Here is a 21,338-nt window from a genome sequence, read left to right as displayed (position 1 = left end):
GCCAGGACGAGGCAGAGCCAACCACGCTCCCAGCAGGATGCGCGGCTTCATCTCCTGGCATTCATCACCCGCGTTCCGGTGGGTCCTTAAGTGGATGTCCTCATCCATGTCAATTAACTGATGCCTCATTACTGGAGTCCTGCAAAGGGAGCAGAGATGCTATCGCAGGCTCCGGGAGCAGGGCTGGGGTCACGCGCGGGACTCAGGCAATTACGGAACGCGTCCCTGAGGAAGCTGCGTGTGCTCGCCAGGCAGGCAATTCCCGGGGGGGCAACCTGAGCTGCCCCCGACCTTGTCACATCTTCAACCTGAATGGCGTGCAGTGAAGTGGCAACATCAATTAGCGGCATTTGCTCTCACCAGTGCCTCGAACGCTGCTGCTGAGCAGCATGTCCCCAGCCTTCCCATGCCGAGCACAGCAGCTCTGCACAGCTCCTCAGCTGGCATCACACAGCCACATCCCCTATTTATAGTGCTATAAAACATGGCTGGAGTTTCTCCTGACCATCCCAGGATATTGCAGAAGAGGCACAGCCAATACCCTCGGGGACAGGAGCCATCAATTCTCACCAAGCTGTAGCTGAAAGCCACAAATCCGCTCTCCTGCATGGCACAAGGTGGTTCCTCACACAGCATGTGCTGTGCTGCCGGTGTCCTGCGGCACACGGTCACCCCTGCACCAGCACGTTCCCATCTCCACGCTTCTCTTGTGCTAGGGCATCTGCCCTCTGGTGAGCTCCTGTTTTTCCACCTCAAGGATCCAGACTTGCCTTTTGAAGGAAGTGCCTTGCCGCTCCCAGGCTACGTGTTGTCTTTGAAGCAGCTTCTGCTCAGCCTTTATTTGGAAGTCAGTGGAGCTGACTTCCAGCAGTGGAGCAGCCAGGCCAGCGAAGCTTCACTGCTCCCGCCTCGCCACGGCTAAGCCTCATCCCACAGATGCTTCAGCCGGGGTCCGGAGCAGCTCTGCAGCCAAGGCGCTGCTTCTCCTCCCTGCCAGCTTCTGCAGCAGGAGCTGAAGAGTCCTTTCCATACCCACAGAGATGCTGTGCCAGGGAACAGCTTCTGCTCCCAGTGGCTCTGGCTCGTGGGGACACAGCAGCCATTGGCAGCAGGGACACAGTGCCCCTGGGATGCTCCAGCACTGCCAGGAAAGCGGAGCTGCCAAGAAAGACCTTCAGAGCAAACTTCAACAAAAATCATCGCATGTCAAAGCGTATCTCCTGCCTACGCATCATTTCCAAGTCACAAGAAGACATTTTGCAGATCAGAGTTGGAAATGAGCACTTTGTGAATGATGTGCTTTATTTATTTTTGTAAGTCCTCAGGCGAGTCCCAGTGAGTGCTTTGGCCTCCTGCTCTGGGCACCCAGCACCCACTGACCCCACCCCTGCTCACCCACCTCCAGCCAAGCTGGGTTGTTCCTCCTTTACTCAGTGTTGCTTGGGACCATAAATGCCAAATCTCTCAGCACCGATGGGAGGACACTCCCACACAGCTGCACTTGGGGCAGGTCTCCACCCTGCTCCCAGAGCATCACACCCAGCAACCTTGGCCTCATGTCAGCACCCCACTGCATAGCACCCGGCCCTGCCACCATGCCACAGGCAGCGTGGGCACTTTGCCTCCAGCTTGGGCAGAGTGCGAGGGGCACTGGGGGGTGATGGAGCCAAAATGCCTGTCAGTCCCCACCACATCCCCAGTGAAGGAGCTCAGTGCTGCACTGAACGGAGGTTTTAGCGCAGCTTTGCCTTGCAGAGCCGCCGAGGCCAGAGAAAGCAACTGACAAACCCAGAAAGCAGCAGAGATTCAGCAGCAGAGAAAACCTCATTTCAAAAGGAATCCTCATAAAACCAAATTAATGTTGAAGGATGAAGGCAGGTAAACCTCCCACAGTTAAGTTCAGGCCACTGAGACTCAGTTTAAATCTCTCAGCAGTTCTGATTTAATCAATGCATTTCCAAGTGAAATTAGATGAAGTACATCTCCATCACAGGAAATTATATAAGCTATCAAAGTCTGTAGGTGCAAGTCCCAGTAAGAAGAGCCACAGAAAAATATTCATATAAACTCAAATTCCATTTTTAAGGAGTCACTTCAGGTCCAGAGTTGACATCCTTTTAGTGATAAAATTTGCTCTGATGAAAACAGTGAGCCAGGGTGAGGAAGGGCCAAGCAGCAGGTTCGGGAACAACCCCTCATAACCCATGGTGGCTGCTGGGATGCTGGGCTTGGCCAGGAGCCCCCTCCCAGCAGCACCACCCAGCGTGGGAGGGAAGGAAGGTGGAAGGGAGGAAGGATGGAAGGCAGAACAGAAGGAAAGCCCTTTTGTTTTAAAGGAGGGGGTGAAAGCGCCAACAATGTCACACCATCCACTGATCCCACCCAACACACTCAGCCTCCAGAAATTATCCTGCTAGAAGAGTGTTGCTGTCAAACCCAAACTCTGTTGGGCTGGAACTGTTGCCCACTTGGTCACCACCAGCCCTCGAGGAGAACAACAGGCACCACAACCCGGAGCAGAGCAGCTCCTGCTCCTCCTGCTCAGCGCACTGAGGTTCCGGTAATCTTGGTAATCTTTCCTCCCAGTCCTCCCATTAGCTATATTTAAAGGCTTAAGCATGCATACATTTTCATAATGAACCTCAAACCTGTTGGAAGTCCCACGGCTTATTCACACCCTATGGAGCTGCCCTTGGGAGCTGCTGGCAGTGTTCACCACTGCCCTGTATCCGTACCTACCTATAGATACCGAGGTAAATAAGGCATGCTGAGAGAGCTCAAGGATCAGATTGGGTGAGAGAAGGTGGGAACAAGGTTGGAGAGCTGGCCTCTGCCTGGCTGCCATTCCCTGTTACAGGCTGGGTTCTGAAGGAACATTAGCAACTCCTTCTTTCCAGCAGATGACCATGTACATAAGGCAGAGCCAAGCCATGGCACTCCGGCACCGGGAGCAGCTGGGCCGGCAGCTCGCCCGTCCCGTGTCCTGCCTGCCGAAGGCTGGCACAGCAGCTGCCACACGGGGCAGCCCCCAAACATCCCGGGCAAGCGGCGGCACCACAACAGCTCCCACCTGCCACCCCACTGGAGACACCACAAAGACAAGGCAGTGGCTCCGGCGTTATTACAACAATTATTCATGCTCCGGGAAGCGGCTACCGAAGCCCTGCGCCGCTCCCCTCGCCTCATCTGGGAAATTGCTGCCAGCGTGGAGGTACGAACCGCTGCATAAAAGTGCAGTTTATTCAAGCATTATTGTGGCTGTTAAGTATCATAGCCAGTGACACCAGATGAATTTCTGTGGCAATCAATCCACCCGGGAGCAGCCAGCTCAGCCCCTGTGTGGATGCGGGATGAGTAAGGACTCCTCAGTGGAGGCCATTAACTCCCACTTCTTACTGCTCTCATTACTTCCCAGACTGCAAGGCTTGCATCTTTGACGAGCGGCTGAATCTACATTTGACAGTGTGAACCTGATGAGTGAAATTCATGGAAAATGTTTTCTTTGGCAGTAACTACAAGGCCCATAAAGTTTCCACGGAGCCAATGTGCAGGGATGTATGCTTTTAATGAGTTGTTTTATACAATCGCCGAGAAATTGCAAACGGTGGTTTTACTCCTACTGCAAATCACTCCACAGCTCAATGCTGTAAAAACCGTGGCATATTGTTTAAAACATTATATTCGTAGCTATGGAGGGGAAGTCCTCGGCAGCGCTGGAAGCCTGGCATGCTGCAGAAATCTGCCATGCCCTCACAGGCGGGCGCAGGCACTGACGCAGGCGTGTGCACGTACACGTATGTCTGTGCACACTCAGGGAGTGACAGAGCCACTGCCACCTCCCCAAAGAACAGATTTTGCCCCGCAGCACCCACACCTGCCAAGAGCAGAGCAAGGCTGGAGCTTCCCTGGGACCTGGCAGAGGCTTTCAGGGCAGCGCTGCTCGCTCAGCCCTGCTCCGAACCGGGGAGCAGCAGCTCCCCTTGACAGGAACCGAATAATTCTGAGCAATGCAGTTGCACAGGTCCTGCCCTCCCCGGCGGAGGAGCACGTCTCACCGCGAGGTCAGGCACTGCCACCGCCCCGGGCGAAAGGGATCCGACTTGAAAGGAGCAGCACGGTACCATCTCCCCGCCGCAGGCAGCTGCTCCAGGCAGAGGCTGCGCGGGGTGAAACGGGCGCTGCAAAGCTCCACTGCTTCTCCTGGAGCTATTTTTCTAGTAGTCTTCGAGAAATGAGGAGAAATGACATGGGAAATGTCAGAAATAAAGCCAGAAGCAATTAGAGTTAGAGAGAAGGGAGAGCAGCAGGCAAGGTTAGCAGTAAAGTTATCTCTTATTAAAAATAAAACACGGAGGGACTGGAAGCTGATGAGGTGGCAGAAAGGACAGCCTGGTGCTGGGGATCCAGGATACACAACACAGAAATTCGCAAGGCGAATGAATCGAGGAGGGAAGCAAGCAGAGGGCTCCTGTTTCCATTGCTAAACTCTCCTCAAAAATAACAAAGCAGAGGGCGTCCTCTGTTCCCAGGATTACAGCTTTCTGCCGCGCCAGCCTTGGGAAACGGCCCTCCAGCTCCACTGGGCTTTTCATCGGACACACGATAAATCCAAACGCGTGGCACCCTGAGAAAACCCTCGGGTGCTTTCGCCGGGAGGAATTCCTAAGGTCACTACATCACCACAGACTCTGTCCTTCCCACACGCAGCAGCGCATCCTCGGCTGACGGATGGACAGACATCTCCGGCGGCAGCTGTCTCCGATGTCAGACATCTCCGGTGTGCCCGGGCTGTCGGGGTGCACCAGCCGGAGGCACGGGACAAAGACGGGGGGCATTGGAAGCCGGCTCGCCACGTGCCTCTGGAATACGCGGCGCGGCACGGGAGTGTAACAGAGAGGCCGAGGGCCTCCCCCAGCTGCTCAGCACAGACAAAACCTCAGTTCAGGTTTCACCCTCCAGGACTCCATCCACAGCCCGGGCGGAGGGACAAAGCCTCCAGCGATTCCCGAGGGTGGCGGACAAAGGCTTTTCGCATCACCACTCGCTGTCCGTGGATTCGGGGGGCCCTGCCCGCCTCCCTCCGTGCCCCCAAGCTGCAGCCATGTTCTGCCGGAGCGCAGGGGCGCGGGGGGCGGCGCGGGCTGATGGGCTCCCCGAGGTGCTGCGTGGGGTAGGGCTGGCGGTGAGGGCTACACGCACCCATCCGCTCACCCCGCTGCTCCCCTGCCCACCCAGTCCTGCTCCCCGGGGAGCAGCCACAGGGCCCGCTGCGAGCTGCGGGAGTGAGGTGGCGGCTCGGGACTGCTCGCCTTGGGACCCCTCTCCCCAGCAGCAGGTGATGTGCCGGAACCACCGTCCCGCTCGGTGGAGGGACGTTGGATGTTTGACCCCTGCCCAACACAACCGCTCAAAAACAGGACTTTCCAAATACAAAACCGTGTTGGGGAGAACGAAACAGATCGTGGATTTCACTTTTCTTTAGGGTCTCACTTGTTTAACCCACTGCTGCTTTCACTCGATTCCGCTGAGACGGGCTGAAGCCACCAAAGCCCGGGTACTGCTGGGGCCCCGGGGCCGCACGCAGGCAGGGTCCGGGGCCAGGGCTCTCCAGCCACAGCACCATGGAAATAACAAGATTTCGGCTCAGATGACTTCGCAGCGGTAATGAAAATGTGTTACGTAACACTTTGCCTCCGTCTCCTCTGCTTTGCAATTCTCGATTAATCTCCCGAACACATCCATCCATCCATCCATCCATCCATCCATCCATCCATCCATCCATCCATCCCTCCATCCATCCATCCATCCATCCATCTATCCATCCATCTGCCCGCGCCCCGGCCGCCCCTCCAGCCCCTTCCCCCGAGCGGCCCCCGCCGGGGCGGCCAGGGGGGAGCGAGCAGCCGGCGAGGGGACGCTGACCGCGGATCCATCTCCTGGGCAGGGCGGGCGAGCGGGGCCGGGGAAACCGGGCGGGGGGAGCCCGGCACCGAGCGGAGCGCGGACCGGCCGCCTCCCCGGGCGCCGGCAGCCGCCGGCTGCACCGCGCGCTCCCCGCTCCGCTCCACACACCGCTCCCCGTCCCGCACCCCGCTCCGCTCCCCAGCCCTCTCCCCGCTCCCCACTCCAAGTTCATGGTTTAACTCCGCCGCTCCCCGAGCGCGCCCGGCGGCGGGATGCGCCCGGCGCTGCCCCGCGGGGCCACCGCTCCCCGGCCCTACCTGCTTCCCGGGAGCCGTCGCATCCACATCGTCACGTCTCGGCCCGGCCCGGCCCGGCCCGGCGGGGCTCAGCGCCTCAGCGCTCCATCCGGGCGCGCCGCCCCGCGCCCGCGGCGGCGCTCAGCGGCGGGGCAGGCGGCGGCCGGCGGGGCGGGCATGCCCGGCGGCGGCGGCGAGGACCGGGGGTCTGTGCTCCGGTGCTCCGGCCCCTCAGCGCCGGCGGGGCAGCTGCGCGCCCGCGGAGGCTGCGCGCCCCATGCGCGTGTCGGTGCGGCTCGGCGCGGTGCGGTTCACCGGGGCTCGGCTCGGCTCGGCTCGGCGCGGCGGGGCTGGGCGCGCGCGCGTCTGTGCGCGCACCCGCGGGGCGGGGGCGGGGGGCCGCGGCGCGGGGAAGTTGCGCGGGGCGGAGGCGGGGGCGGAGCGCGGCCCCTCCGCGCCGCGGCCGAGCGGGGGTGGACCCGGATCGGCACCCGCGCCCGGACCCGGTTGCGGCTCCGTCTCCGTGGGGATCGCCGGGCAGTGCCGGGACCCCGCCGGAGAACGGCCCGTCCTTCCCCGGGACGCCGCCTCCGGCAGCCGTTTCCCCCGCTGGAGAGCTTCTTTCCCCGGACCCCGCGAGCAGTCGCTCGCCGGCGGCCCCGGGGAGCGAAGCCCCCGCTCCGCCGGTGGGCACTGGCCCAGCAGCTCCGCATCCCTGGACCGCGGTGTCACCGCGCGGAGCCCCGGTGTCCCGTACAGCCCGTCCCCGCCGGGCGGGCGGCAGGGGAGTGCGGGTTCAATCCGTGCTTTGCGGGCAGGGCGAGGGGTCCCCCGCAGTTCAGCAGCCCCGGGGAGCCCCGGCCCGCTGCCCGGCGGAGCGGGCCCGGCTGCTTCTGCAGCGGGCTCCACCAGCCGGCCGAGCGGGCATCCTGCTCCCGGAGCGGGCATCCTGCTCCCGAGCCAACCCTGGGAGAGTTTCCATCCTGATCTGCACAGCTGGCCCGCAGGTACAGTGTCGGGCCAGCGGGAGCGCGGATCCGCCACCGCCGCCTCGGGCCCCCGCACCGAGAGATACGCAGCCACCACCGAATTCCCTTCGGCTGGAAGTGCCTTTCGTGCTCCGTGCTCGCCCAAAGACAGCCGAGCACAAAGGGGAGCTTGCGGGGAGAGGCGCTGGTTATTTTGGGAGGTGTTTCATCAGAGCCTGATGCGTTTTCTCTCTTTCCGGGGGTGCTGCCAGTAAGGAGCGACATTATTCCTGGTGTACTGTAAGAAAAGTGTGTCTCTCAAAAGCCGAGCTGCTTTTCTGTTCAGCTGCTGCAATAAAAGAAGTTTTTGTATGCATTTGGGGATACATTCTTCAAAGCTGCTCCTGGCTACAAGCGAGGAGCAGAACCGTGGTGCCCAGAGCCAGCGCTGCCGGGGTGTCCCTCACGGGGACAAACCACCCGCAAGGAAGGGGCACGTCAGTGACCACGGCTCACTCGGCTCTGAACAGTCACAGCGGAAAGCAAGGCTTGTGGAGAGATGAGTCTCTCTGCTGCCTTTTTGACTCACTGGGTTTCTTTTCTGCCTCCAGAGAAACTTACTCTCCGGAGAGAAGAAGCCTCCTGTGAACAGGGCAGCTGGATGGAAGGTCAGCGCTGTCCCTTGGACGCCTTGCCAGCCCCTGCCCCTCACGTGTGCTCCCGCTGGATCGGCTCCAGCTGCCGCTAGAAGTGCTGTAGATCAGCATCCAAATCCCCACGTTCCTTGGAGCTGGATTCCTGGTCAGAAGGAACCTCATGTGGGAAGGATGAAATCTCGGGGGTTGAACTGTGGACCAGCTTATCCTGGGACGTGGCAGCTGCCCGGGGAACAAAGTCTTCCATCCCAGCCCAGGCAGATCCAGGGCTACAAAAGTACCTAAATAATGACCGAGCTGTTTTTGGTTTTCACTAAGCACGATCCTCACTTCTCGGGGTGGTTAGGGCTTGGTTCCCTCACCAAAGGAATCCCACCTTCGGTGGTGCCACAAAGCCGATGCTGTCCCCTCCCCACCTCCTGGAGCGAGCCTCTTACAAACGGGCTGTGGCTCTGTCCAGTCTGCCTCCGGGAGGGAAGGAGCCTCGAGCCCCGGGGTGTTCATTACAAACAATCCCAGGATTGTACTCACAGTGCTCACAGCTGCTGATTACGGCAGCTTCGGCACAGACAGGTAACAAAACCCGGGGTTCACCTGGGCACACCTGCCTGGGGGCTGCATGTGCAGGGACCTGGAAGAGAAAGCTCAGCTTTACTGCAAGCCCACGGACTTTATCAGCCATTAAACCCAGCTCACCAACATGAAAGATCGGGAGAGACAAGAAGGGAAGAGTGTTCGATGGAGCCCAAGAGATACTGGAACGCAGTTAAGTAAAAGACAATCAATTAAGGCTTAAATAAACCCAAACGAGCAAACGTTAATGAGAGCTATCTTGTATCTCAAACAAATCCTCTTAACTCAGCCCCACTTAAAAATATATTATTTCCCCATTTGTGCCAAGTGTGTGGAGCTGGTGGAGGATTGCAGGGAGGACCATGCTGGGGATCTGGGGCCTGGCAGTGCGGGTTGAGCTACTGGATTTTTGGCTATTAACATCTGTTTTAGTCTATGCACATTGGTCAGGCAAGTGACAGCAAGCATGGAAAGGTCCCATGCCCTCATCATCAGCCTTCCTCTGGCCCTGAGCGTCTTCTCAAGCTTCTGGCCTCAATTCCACATTGCAACATCACCAGCCAGAAGCTTCCAGAAGCAAAAGAGATCAAAGGAGGGTTGAGGTTTTCGACAGTACCAAAGCAGGTGTTCAGGCAAAGCTTTTATACACAGGAGATTATTTAGGTTTTCAGGGCTGCTTTGGGATGCTTGGAGCGGAAACCTCACAGGGAGGGAGACACCTGGCCAGAGTGTGTGCATCCTTGCTGCCCTCCGGAGAGCCCTGCCTGTCGCTGCCCAGTGACACGTGCAGCACGCACTCCGTGCCTCCCCGAAGCAACCAGCACAGCATTTTTTGCGGTGCTTGAATAGGCGGGCGGTGCCACTCGGCAATCTTGGCCCTCTTTGTCTCACTCATCTCCTCAGCAGCGCTGCCGGGGCCGCCTGCACGGGCAGGCGATGGAGCAGCCCGCTGCAGGAGCGGGAACCATGAATTATCCCACCATTTAAGTAGGAGGGAAGGAAGTCATTAGCGAGTTCATTTGTCTAACTTGTTCTTCTCAGAGTCGTCGCTCTAAGAGAGTAAAGTTCCTGGTGCTGGTGAAAAGCTGCAGGCGCTGACTGGGGCTGGCTGCTGTGCTGGGGGGCACAGATGCTCATGCAGACCCGTGTTAGGGGAGAAAAGAGGGTTTTTCCCTGCAATCCGGTCTGTGCTTCCCAGGTTGTCCGTAACAGCCCCTGTGTGTTCACCCACCCACCCACCATGGGTTGGATCAGGTGTGGGCACCCCAAGGGTGCTGTGAACCACAGCAGGGGAACGCTGCCAGCTGTGCTGCACTTCATCCACCGTGTTCTGAGGCAAAATCTGTTAATTTGCCTCTGAGTGGAGAGAAAGACACTGCCCCAGCTACGCTTGCCAAGGAGGAGTGAAAATTGTCTCTTCAGTAGAAGTAGGTTGTCATTACCCATTTTCCTTTCATACGGGAGAAGCAGAAGTGTTACTTGGAGCTTGTGAAGCACAGAGGAGTATAATGCAATTTCTACCTCCTTGTAGCATCGTCCTTTCGTTTTTCAGACCAGTGCTGACAGGGAATAGGATTCTGGAAAGCACTTCGGGGATTTTATACACTGAGCAGCTCTCTTGAGACTTGCATTCCCTTCAGAAAGCATCCCCCACTGCCCCAAACTCCTCTAATGGTCTAAACCACGTTGTCTAACAAGGCACAGCTCCAATCTGGCATGCTGGACCCCTGAAAGGGAATCACAAGGCAGGAGAGAGGGAGGGGAGGGATGAGATGAGATGGGGAAAAGCTGGATGGGATTTCATGATCCCATTCTGCAAGCCCAGAAGAGTCACCCAAGTCCCCAGAGCCTCCCTGCTGCAGGGGCTGTCTGCCTGAAGGTGTCAGCCAGCCTTGCAGCCACAGCTCGCTTTTCCAGGGGGGGTGCTGCCTCTGCTCCCAGAGTCCTTCCCCAAGGAGAGGAGGCAGAGCCCACCTCACATCCCCAGCTCCAGGAGCCCTGTGATGCTCAGCCAGTCCTGGGGCCCAGCGAGGAAGGGAGGGAGCTGAAAATAGGGTAACTGAGGTTCTTGTTAATAGGCCCCTTGGGGCAAATCAGAGTGAAATGATGCTGAATGACCAGTATTTTTAGATATATATATATGTGTGTGTGAGAGGTTTATTTTAAAACAATTTGGTTGCAATGGAAAGGGAAAAAAATGAAGCCGTTTTGGTTATCATTAATAAAAATAAAAATATAGCAATACAAAAGTATAAAGGTATCACTTAAAAAAATATAGAAGGAAAATAAAGACAAAGAAGGGATAAGGGTAGATAGTGGAAGGATCTCAGCACCTGGGGATCCAGTGACAAGACTCGATTGTTGCAATTTAGATGTCTGTTGTTTGAAGTGATGGTCTCGGTCTGTTGGGGGTGGGGAAAGCCTACAAACCCCAGTGTGTTCATACAGGCTCAGGTTCAGGTGGGAATGCCCAGGTAGCTCCCTCGATGGAAGTTTTACACTGAGTGTTGCAATACTGCGCAGTCCTCTGGTGGAGGGCCCCAGAAATGAGTCTGTGGGCACTTTGGGGGTCTTTGATGATTTATTACCCCTTTGAAGACATGACAGCTGCTGCCAACATAGCTGAGCCAGTTATGGCCCCTCAGAAGGGATGAAAACCCTCAGGCCTATGTGTGAATGTCCTGATACCTTCCCCTGGGAGGCAGTTTTACACCTGAGCTCGTTGTGCAAGGGAGGACATTGCCCTGATGAAAAAGCATTACCCCACCTCGTAGGATCTGCTTCTTATCAGCCTTTTCCTTTGCCTGGCTCCAAACCCAGCTTGTTGCTCAACAAAGGTCACCATCCAGTGGTGGGTGCTCACCCCCTCTGAACCTGGGCTGCTCTTATGCAAACCAGAAGTTTAGCCACCACACCCCCAAAACCTTCCCTCTTTCCCTTCAGCTGTGGGGTGCAAACCTGGCACGTGATACTTTGCCAATGGTGCATTGTTTGAGTCAGTAACCTTCAACACTTCAGTCTCTTACAGAGCTGCTCCCCAAAGCTCACATCTTGTGTAGCACTTGTCTGGCCAGGCTGCTCTCATGCAGTTTCTTCCCTTTTTAAGCTAAACATTGCTAATCAGCTTCTTCAAGCTCCAACATATGTCCTATAAATATCCCTTGTGGAAGCAAAATCTGTCTCGTGTGTGTATGCAAGACAAAAGAAAAAATTAGAAAGCGTGAAGCCCTGACTTAGCAGCCCGGCAGCAGAACTGCGCTAAAGCCTCGGATCTCAGTGGAAGCGGGGAACATGCCTGCCCCCTCCATACCCCTCCTCCAGCCCCAGAGTGAGCCAAAGCCCCGAAATGTCCATCCCTGACAGCCCCAGAGCTTGCCCAGGTTCTGGTCTTTGCCCTTAACTGCCTGCAGGTTCCGTAGGAGCCACCCACAGGCTACTGCAGAGGGGATGGGGATGGAGCTGGGCAATGCTTTGTCCTTGGAGCTGAGCAGGGAGCTCAGTGCTTCCTCTTCTTCTTGGTATTCAGGAACAGCCCTGAGGTTCCTCTACACCTCTTATTTCCAGCGCTGGCTTAAGAAATGTATGAGCCCCTGGTTGAGCTGAGGGTAGTGTGGGATGCCACGATCCTCAGCATGTCTCTGTGTGGGGTGTGGTGGGGACACGCTCCTCATATGAGATATCTCCAGGTACAAGAATCCTGAAGGCAGGTGTCCAGGGCTGTGTCGATGAAGCTGCTCTGGCTCTGCCACTCTTCCAGCATGGATGAGAGGAGTGAGGGCTGATAGGAGTGAGGGCTGATAGGAATGAGCTCAAATCAATCATCTGTCACTCACTGGCTTCCTTGGGCAGGCTGCAAAGCCCTGACTGAAGCAGGACCCTGAGGACAGATGAGTGAGCATCTTAATCACCTTCAACACAAGCAGCAGGAATCCACCTGCCCACCCTGCATGTTGTCCTCAGGTACCTTTTGTTTTGATGGAGGCACAGGCAGAGCTCGGCTGGATTCACCTCTGCCACATGGGCTGCAGAGCGGGGGGTGTCAGGCAGGGTCTGGAGACCCCAGGGGGATGAGACAGGGGCTGGAGAGCCCAGGGGGCTCAGACAGGGCACAGAGAGACCAGGCTTTCACCAGCAGGAGAGGTACCTGCCTTTGTTACCTCTGCTGAGAAATCCTCGGCACCATTAGAAAGGTGGCACTGGCCTCAGCATTGTCATGGTTTCCCCAGGTTCTCCATCGAGCTGCTGCAAGGTGAAGCGAGGCGTCTCTCCTTCACGGTGCCTGTCAGCTGGGAGCCGTTAACAACCCGGAGAAGTGGAGCTGAAGCAAAGGTCTCCTCTGCTCTGTGAAGGAGAGGGGCTGTCACAGGCTCCTCACAGGAGAGGAAAGCCAATCCCATCCCGGTGTGCTACAGAGGGCGAAGCAAAGAAACCCATCCTGCTTCCCAGGACCCTTACCTGCGCTGAATCTCGGGGTTTCACCTCGATGGGGTGCACAATGCTCACAGGCTGAGCCCTGCAGCTCCCATGCAATGAGGTTTTTGTAAGAGCAGAGGTCTGACTCTGAGCTCGGCTTATCTCCAGCTCCAGCACCAGTGTCCTCATCCTGTGTCCCTGGCTGATGAACTTTCCCAGCTCCCCATTGCTGGGAGGTGGCTCGGAGGGGGAATGAAATTACAGCACTGGGTTTCATGAACGGTGTGTGGCTCTTAAACCCTGCAAGCGTCTCTAGCAGGGCTGTTATAGATTCCCTTTGCTTTGGCTGTATTTGTCTCATCAATCTCAGTGATGTTGACAATTGGGCACGGTTTAATTCTGCAAATCTGAGGAATGATCAGGCCAATTTAGTTCACATTTAAAGCATTTGTGTTCACATGCTGGAAAGCCTTTTTTCTTCCTTGCTCCTTGCCCAAGGCCCTTATTATCTGCTGGTGCTATTTATCAATGCACAGCAGGTATATTACAAGAAGGTCTCTTTCGCAAAGCGATACAAAATAATCATTCCTGTTCCTCGTCTGCTCAGCAAGAAAAGTGAGCCTGGCTCTCCCGCCTGTCAGCATTCCCGAGCCGCAGCATTTTTATATTACTGCGGGAGAAGTGATTTAACTCAATAAGCCTCCCTCATAAATAGCAATAGTTTGATAAAATAAAAGGAGTGTGTCAATGAACATGGTGTTCCCCTTCAGCTGAGTGGCTTTGGGTCCTGCCCTGTGTGTGGGACATTGCAGGACCCCCCAGCAGCCACAGAACTCAGCCCCTCTCCAGCTCTGAGCTTGCACTGGGATGCACCTGGGACTGGGAAAACTTCTATCAAGCAGGGGAGGTCTTATTGGGGTGGAAAACTTCCATTTTTGCCCCTGAAGTGCATGAGATGAAGGATCAGTCTTTAATAATGGCTCATGCTTCTGGAAAAAACCCTCCTCCTCCCTCCCACACACACTGTGGCTCCTCATCCCCTCCCCAGTACCGATTTGTCTGGGTTTAGCCACTTTTATCCCATTTCACTGCACAATTGCACAGATTTTCACTGGACACTGGAGCTGTCTGAGCTGGGTGCATCTTCCTCTGGCATGTAATTAAATCCCTGGTGAAGTGGCTGGGAATGTCTTCACACCTGGTAAGCACAGTTAGGAAGGAAGATCAGGTGGTCCTGGGAGCTGGAGAGAAGCAAATTATGTGGAGAGTGAAGAATGCCAACCTGTGTACCCTGGAACCAGGCTGGCTCCCCAGGATGGGATCCATGGGAGTCCTGGAGGAGACAGAGCCCGAGCTCTGCCCTTGGAACGATGGCCTCTGCAGAGCAAAGGGGTGATTTAACATGCTGCCATTCCTTGAGCACTGGGCCCGTGGGTTTGTTTGGCTTTCTCCTCCCCCAGGGCCTTAGGTGTAATATCACCTTCCCATTAATTTATATGAGAACATTTCCAAATAGTAAACTGCCAATAAATTAGTAATGCTGATCTATAAAAGGGAAAAAAATGGCCTGTTGTGAGTTTATAGCCCTGTGGAAAAGACATTAAACAGAGGCTTCCTTAGCATGAGCACTGCGAGGAGCTGGGGGGGAGAACTCTGGGCTGAGACCCGCCTGGATGTGTTTTGTCTGGCTGGTTTTTAAACCTGCTCCCTGCAGTATCCCTCTGCGAGAGCCAGGCAGGGAAGAAAGCACTAAAAGATTCCCAACGACCAATCCAAAGGCGATGAAAAATGAATGAGAGGATGGTGCAGCCTGGAGAGAACAAACAAACTACCTGGAGCAAATAGTTTATTTTAAGGTGCTAACAAATTTGCTCCAGAGGCCTGCGGAAAAAAGTCTGGTACCACCAGAGCCAACCTCTCCCTTATTTATAGAATAATTGTGATGATTGATTAGCTGGGATCAGAACTATATTTACGGCATGGAAGTTTTCAGCAATATTTCAAGTAATTTACCTCCTCACACAGCTCCCTGGCGCTGTCATCCCAGCTTCACTTTTTCTCCCCGTGAAGCCTGCTTGCGCCAGGATTTATGGCTTTGTTTGTGGGAAGAGAAGGTGTCTTGCTCCAGAGAACAGCAGCAAAACAAGAGCTCAAGGGTAAAACCCAGGCGCCGCAGTCCCCCAGCAGCTCCCTGTGCCAGCGAGGGTGGCCCTGCCTGGCTCCCACGGTGGGCAGTGTCCCTTGGCTGCTGCTGTCCTCTGGCAGAAGGACACGGCTGCTCCTCAGCCCCCGCTGCTCTCCCCGGAGCGCTCCGAGGGTGCTCCAGCAGCATCCTGACCACCCCATGAGGCTCCTGGGCTCCTTTGCTCCTACACCCAGCGGGCAGTGTGGATGGAGAGGTGACAGCCACCATCCCACCCTCCCGCAGGGCTCTGGGGAGCCTGGCTCGCTGTCTCCGAAACAGCCGGGGAAAACCTCTTCACATCCTCCTGCTCCTCATCCACCCGGGTCCTCCCTGCTCCTGCCGCTGGATACACTCGCTGATTTCAACGCAGGGAGGAAGGAAACACTCCCAGGAGAATAATAAATGTAACGAGTTTGGGAGAAAAGCCTAGATATTTGGGCTATGCCCCAAACAAAGCACTTAACACCTTTTTTTTTTTTTTTTTGGTTTGTTTTTTTTTCTTTAATGCGACAGCTGCGGCCGTTTTCCAGGTGAGCAGCAATGAGGGAAGGAAAGCAGCACGGAGGACAGGGCAGGGCAGAGGACTTGGGTTCCCCATGTTTGCCTCCAAAGGGATGCCCACTTGCTCCTGGAGTCAGTGCCAGAGGCTGCGAAGTGCTGGCCAGCATGGGCTGAGGCTGCAGACAGACAGACAGACAGACAGATGGGCAGGCACAGGATGTGTTTACCAGCCTGGAGATGCCCATGGCAGTTCCTGCCTCTTCCCTGCTGCTTTCCACTGCCTCCAGCCTGAGCTGCAGAGTTTTATTTAAGCCCCTTTCCACTCCCGCCTTGTCTCCATTTTTTTATCTCCCAATAAAAGTAAGCTGTTATTTCCCTTGTGTTCCAACTGCCCTCATTCATCCCCCAGTACCCGCAGGGCTGGCAGCCAGAGACTGTGCCAGCACTTGAATACTGAGGGGAAAAAAGGCATCCTACAGGCTGAAGGCCCTTAGAAGTGAGGGAAGCTCGATGCTGCTGGAAATAGAAGCTGCTGCAGCCAAGGTCCTGCTGCAAACCAACTGATCCCCATTAGGTCATGTTTGCTTCCCGGCACGGCCTCAGGACTGGCTTACAGCACAAACATCCCCTCCTGCTGCCTGGATTCTCGGGGCTTTTCTCCCGGTCAGGACCTGCCATGACCTGTTTAGGAAGCTTTAACGCTGCTTTTAAAAGACGGTGGCATTTCACCACCCGAAACACTGGATTTATTACAAAGCTGGGATCTCAAACTTCATAAAAGGGGATTAACCTGCCCCTCCAGGCAATGTCAGCTCCCTCCTTCCGAGGGCATGGACCTGGGCAAGGAGGCAGGCGGCAATTAGCCATTGTTAATTGGCCACTGAACCCCTCCCCTACCCCTCAAAACCTGCTGTGGGAAACAGCTTCCGAGGGGTTTTACTCTGCACCTTCTTAGAGGAACATGAATTTCATGTGCCCAGGACTAGACACAGAGGCCGACACCACCAGCATTAGTGACCCAGGACTAGGAACAGCTCCATTATGGTTCGGGAATTAGATGTACCTGGGAGCAGCCAGAATATCATTTGGTTCATTTGTTAACACAACATCTATAAACAGAAGCCTCAAGCAAGCCCGTTCTCGGGGCCCCAGAGGACAGAAAGAAGGATGGCCCTTGTCCCAGCAGCATTTGTTTTCATTAAGTGGGTGGAAGGGCCCTGATGGAAGCAGGGAGCTTGATTGTCAGGTGACCTTGTTGACTCAGGAAAAGTCGGAAGTTTTCAAACCGGAGAGAGCAAACCAGCTTGATTAAAAAGAAATAAAACCCAACCTAAGCCTACACTGCCACACCCCTCAGCATCTTGCCTGTGTCAGCAACTGTCCAAACTCTGGCTTTTCCCCAAAGCCCACCCACAGAGGAAGTGTTGGTGTTGTGTCAAAAAGGCCTTTTAGAAGTCCTTGCACATCTGGAGACCTGGAAGCTGGAGCTTCCTTCATAAAATCCAACCAATGGAGAGAAGTGTTTAACTCCTTAGGCTTGTTTGTTTTGTGTTTGGCCCCAAGACACCAAAATTAAAGGAATTTGCTCACTAAAATGGTTTGGAAATGGATGACTTTTTTATACGATGCTCTCCCACAGCGTTTCCTTGGCATCCATTTTCCGTCTGCTTTTCCCAGCAGCAGAACCTTCCCGGTCTCTTCGTGGAGTTACCTGTCCTCGCCCAGCCCTAAACCACCCAGAAACATTTGCTGCACAGACGCCAGCCCTGCAAAGGGAGCTCTTGGATGCTCCTGCTCCTTGGCAGGCAGATGGGGACTTCTCAGGAGCTGTTTGGGATCCAAGTGTCCGTCCCTGGCCGGTGGCAGGGGCAGCCTGAGGGGTTGGGCACAGCAGAGCGTGGCCTTGCTGCCAGCCCACTGCTCTCCTCACTCACTCAGCTCTGCTAGAGTTTGTCAGCACATCCTCCAAAACTTCTTGGCAATGAAGTCGTTCAGGGGAGTTTGATGACTTTTCAGAATAGGTAAAGCAGCCCCCAGCCCTTTGGCCCCCTTGTTATCAGTCCTCCTCCCTGATACCTTCAAGGTCGTGGCTCCTGTCCCTCTGTCCCCATTAGCCATGTCTAATTATGACTCCAAGCTTATGTGCTCTTTGACTAGTCCGGCTTATCCAGCCATGCTTGCTCTGCCATGGCTCCTAATCATCATGTCAAGGATCCTGGAATGCCCTGCTGTGGTTGCAGGAAGGATCCTCATCTAGGCAGGAGACAGGGAGCAGGGAGAAGCTTTTCTTAGAACCAGAGAATCATTTAAGCTGGAAAAGACCTCTTAGGATCATCAAATCCGTCCGGTTTTGCTCAGGCTGAGAGGATGTGCATGGTGCAGAGGGATGAGTGACCTCCGAAGGATCTGCACACAGTGAGTGGGGTGATGGGGGCACAGAGCCTGCTGCTCGTCCTCTCCCTGTACCTCTGGGACACTTCCATCCTTCTCTCTGCAGGAAAATCATTGAGAAACGTTCCCTTTTCCCCATTTTTTTGGGGTCTTGGGCTGCAGCACTGGCCCTGAGCAGCCTCTTAGAGTGACTGCTCCTCCTGCTCTGGCTCCTGCAGGATCCATCCCCTTTGTCATGGGTGCCAGCAGTCCATGAAAGTGGCCCTGAGCTGCTCAGAGCCCTGTCCTTCCTCGCAGCAGCTCCAGGCTTGTGCACAGCGAGAGAAAAGGTGCCTCACCGGAGGCTCTGCCATCTCGTCCCTCTGATGCTGGAGATTGTTTTGATAAGCTCCTTGTTTCCCCAGCACAGAGCACAGAACTGTTTTTCTTGCACTGAGCAGACAAGATGTTGAAATGTTTTTTTCCTGTGATAACTGAAAGTGGAAGGAATCCTGCCTGCGATTCTTGTCAAGTCGAGGGATCTCTTTGTAGTTCAGTGAATCATTTCATCCCCAATGTTAATTTAAAAGCAAACAAACAGAGCTGAATGCATTTGATGGTAGAATTATTTCCAGTACATTTCAGGTTTTGTTGCTGTGTGTTGTAAAACACCATGGCACGAGCACTGCGTGGTGGAACCAGGGAACTGGAGGCTGTGCCCCACTGAGCCCCTCTGAGCCCCACTGCATCCCACTGAACCCACATCATGCCTGTGCTGGGAGGGCAGAGCACCCACCGCTCCCCAGGAGCATCCCAGCTGCATCCTCTGGGAAAGGCTCTCACCCCCAGCACAGCCACAACAGCAAACCAGGAGTTAAAAACTCCCCTTGAAAACAGGAGCTGCAAAACATCAGCCTCGTTCCACCTCAAAAGAGCAAGAATGAATCGGAAAAGGGCAAAGTGCGTGAAAGGCTGAATTGTAATAAAAACGGTGTTTAAATGTGCCACCGAGAATTAATCGCTCCTTTCTTTGGAGCTTCCCCTTTGAGGGCTATTCCTAGGAATTTGTGGGAGGAAGCAGGAACAAGGAATCAGTTTTATTTTGCATGTAGGCTATATCAGGTGTGGAACTGCCCTGGTTTAGAGGCTCGTGATTGCAGAGGGGCAGCCCTGCACCCCCTGCTTGAGGGCTCTCGGAGGGGACACGTAGTCCTGGAGGGCAATTTTGGCTCTTCTGGGGGCTGGTGGCCCCAGGATCCCCTGGCAGTGATGGAGACTTTCCCACCTGTTTCCATGGTGGCAGGGTCCAGGTCAGAAGTGCCCCGGCACTGGGAGAGCAGGAGGTGGCCGCAGTGCCAGCCCAGCACCACGGGGACCCCGCTGCCCTCCAGGCTCAATAAGTGCCTGGAACTGGGAATGCTTATCCCCGTTGAGTCAAGGACCGGCAATAACGCTTCCCAGCGAGAGGCAAAGCGCTCCATCTGCTCGGCGCATCCCGAAGGAGTCAGTGGTGACTTTTCGGCTGCCTGGAGGAGCAGTGGGCACAGAGGGGCCCCACGGTGCCATGCTGGGTCCCAGCCACCCCCTGGCAGAGCTGCAGGGTGGGCAGCGAGGGGGACAACAGCAGAGAGCCCAGCGACCTGATGCTTTTCTTCCTCCCCATCGCTTCACCTCTTCTTCCTGCTCTGTTCCCTGAGTTTTCCACAGTGCCCACTGGCCACTTGCTCTGTGTGGCAGTGACACACACAGGATCAGTGGGAGGATCAGCACCAGCAGGTCTCTGTCACCAAAGCCCCACTCGCTGCAAGCCCAGGGAGTGTCACCTTTTCAGACACACAAAATCAATGCTGTCCTACATCCCAAAACCTTTAAACATCCGACAAGCAATTTGTCTTCGCTGATAGTGGCTGGGCATTGAAAAGAGCCCGGCCAGATTAAATAAACCAGCAATAGCAATTTGAGGTCATTTTCATCATATTAATGGGTTTCCTGCCTATGGGGAAAAGGGAGTCAAGGAGATGGGCTTGGATCAGCTCCACAATGGCATTGCTTTTCTGAGGAGAAGCTGGTTTTGGTGATCATTGCAACAGAGAGGGAGTGACGGGGGAAGAGTCAGAGATGGGTCTGGGTACACACAGCATCTCGGGGTCCTGCTTGGGATGGCACAGCTGGGTGGGGACATGGTGAGGCCTCTGTGGACTGTTCCTCCCCTCAGCCAAGGAGCCAGCTGGAGGAAAAGTATTTGACACTTGGCTTTTTTCCCTCCTTTTAATCAAGAAGTAAATAGAGCTTTACGAGTCAGTTTTGAGTGTTTCAGTGCCAAAATGCAGCTCAATATTTTCAGAGAGGTTTGGGTAAGGGAGCTGTGTGATTATGCACACAGCACACCTCCCTCCTCCTCCTCCAAATGTGGGGGGGAAGGCAGGGAGGAGCTGAAAGGCTGAGTATTCCTGAGAAACAGAAAGCAAATCCGAGATAACATGAAAAACATCATTTGACATATCTGAAAGCCTTTTGTAAGCACTTTCCAGGAATATTTTATGGCCTCAGCTTCATTAGTAGCAGTACCTGCAGGAAGGCACCTCTCAGCGTGAGCGCTCAGCGTTCGGCGCTTGCAAATGTTGTACTTCAGATTCCGCTGTAAAACACACAACGTGTGCTGCGAGATAACTCCAATCAAGAGTGAGAAGAGCCGTGTGTGGCTTGTGGGATTCCCCAGCTTTGCCAGGCTCAGGAACCCCTCGAAACTCCCCGCCAAGGGCAGCCTCAGAACTGGGTTTATTTGTGGAAGGGATGTTGCTGTAGCTCTGCAGAGTGGCGTTCGCGCAGAGCAAAGGGCAGCTCACGGGTTCTGGGGGAGGAAAAGGTGCTCTCCTGTGTGCCACCAGCCCTGGGCACGCAGGATGGATCACGATGCTTCCTGCAGAAACTCAGGCATAGCTGTGGGTCCATCGCTGGCTTCTCACCAGTGACTCATGAAGAGCAAGAGAAACAAAACTCACCGAATATGTGACTGCTTGCAGGGGTTTAGTCAAAACCGTGTACCAGCAGAGGCTGCTTGGGGCTGTGTGGCATCATGACAGGAGGCCAGTGCTCCCTCTGCCCAGTGAGGATCTGGGTCCCAGCCCTTCCCCAGCTCCCTGGGCAATTTGTCCTCAAGGTTTCCCTGCTTCAGCACATTGCCAAGAGAGACAGTGACAGATACAGGAGAAGAGCTCCACATAACCTCGATTACCCAAGGATAATGAGGCCCAGTGCACCCACATGCTATCAGTAATATTTGTATCTATTCAGCTTTTTCAGTGCTAAAGGTAACCATTTATATCCATTAAAAGCAGACAACTGGATGGCAAGCGGAGCTCAGCTCTGGCTGCCTCTTGATGGGCAGCATCTATCACACCTCGTGTCCTCGGAGAGCTCCTCCATGGCTCCCGGTGGCACTGGGCTCTGCCAATGTTAACACCCTGCAGAG

General features: G+C 55.2%; 1 protein-coding gene across 1 annotated transcript in view; it reads right to left on the bottom strand.

The window, feature by feature from the left end:
- Positions 1-6,250, bottom strand: part of AJAP1 (adherens junctions associated protein 1) — a gene marked incomplete at its 5' end in the record, with an annotated part of 33,639 nt that extends 27,389 nt beyond the window's left edge. The window contains one exon of the mRNA XM_082295563.1: positions 6,222-6,250. Within this exon, the coding sequence (XP_082151689.1) occupies positions 6,222-6,250 (29 nt within the window). The remainder of the gene's footprint in view (positions 1-6,221) is intronic.
- Between the last annotated feature and the right edge of the window lie 15,088 nt (positions 6,251-21,338).

Source organism: Coloeus monedula (assembly GCF_965178545.1).
Source record: "Coloeus monedula genome assembly, chromosome: 22".
In the NCBI taxonomy this organism is placed as follows: domain Eukaryota; kingdom Metazoa; phylum Chordata; class Aves; order Passeriformes; family Corvidae; genus Coloeus; species Coloeus monedula.
Note: the sequence above shows the minus strand (reverse complement) of the source record. Positions and strands in the feature narration are given on the sequence as shown.